The sequence below is a fragment of the Chiloscyllium plagiosum genome, chromosome 40 (assembly GCF_004010195.1).
Source record: "Chiloscyllium plagiosum isolate BGI_BamShark_2017 chromosome 40, ASM401019v2, whole genome shotgun sequence".
In the NCBI taxonomy this organism is placed as follows: Eukaryota; Metazoa; Chordata; class Chondrichthyes; order Orectolobiformes; family Hemiscylliidae; genus Chiloscyllium; species Chiloscyllium plagiosum.
The window spans coordinates 20,506,095-20,506,760 of NC_057749.1; the positions used below are offsets into that span (position 1 = coordinate 20,506,095).

Consider the following 666-nt stretch of genomic DNA (forward strand, 5'->3'; position numbering starts at 1 on the left):
CCCTGCCCCTCCCTAACCTCCATACACCGAGTTTCTCTCCGCCCTCAGGTTCTCTTCCACCGCCGTCACCTTCCTCCGCCTCTCGCGGAAAAACTCGCTCAGCTCCGCCGCCCGGCGGCTTTTGCCGCTGCACGGAAACCCGCACACAACCACCAGCGGCATCGGGGCCGGCGGGGCGCTGGGGAAAGGAGGCCTGAGGCCTGGGCCCCGGGCTCAGAGACAGGCCGAGGGCGAGGCTGAGGGCCGCCCCTTAAAGGGTCCGCGGACTCATTTCCTGTCGGTTCATTAAAGGGGAGTCGCTGGCGACACCGCCATCCGCCGGGCAGGAGGCGCCATTGCAGGGCCCAGGTCACGTGGTCTCCCTCAGCCTCCTCCTCTGCTGCCAGCTTCCAACTCATGGTAGATCATGCTGGGGACATTTCATTAGAATCCCTACAGTGTGGAAGCAGGCCATTCAGCCCATGAAGGTCACACCAACACTCCAAAAGGAACCCCCCCCCCGCCCAGACCCACACCTGTAACTGTATTTCCCATAACTAATCCACCCAACCTGCACATCCCTGGACACTGTGGGGTAATTTGGCATGGCCAATCCACCAAACCTGCACACCTTTTCAGTGTGGGAGGAGACCAGAGGAAACCCATGCTGAGACCGGGAGAATGTGC

At 61.7% G+C, this 666-nt stretch overlaps 1 protein-coding gene across 1 annotated transcript in view; it reads right to left on the minus strand.

Moving 5' to 3' along the window:
* kti12 (KTI12 chromatin associated homolog) overlaps nt 1-253 on the minus strand; it is a 39,897-nt gene extending 39,644 nt beyond the window's left edge. Inside the window, exon 1 of the mRNA XM_043680568.1 lies at nt 18-253. Coding sequence (XP_043536503.1) covers nt 18-162 — 145 coding nt within the window. The 5' untranslated portion in view covers nt 163-253. The remainder of the gene's footprint in view (nt 1-17) is intronic.
* Between the last annotated feature and the right edge of the window lie 413 nt (nt 254-666).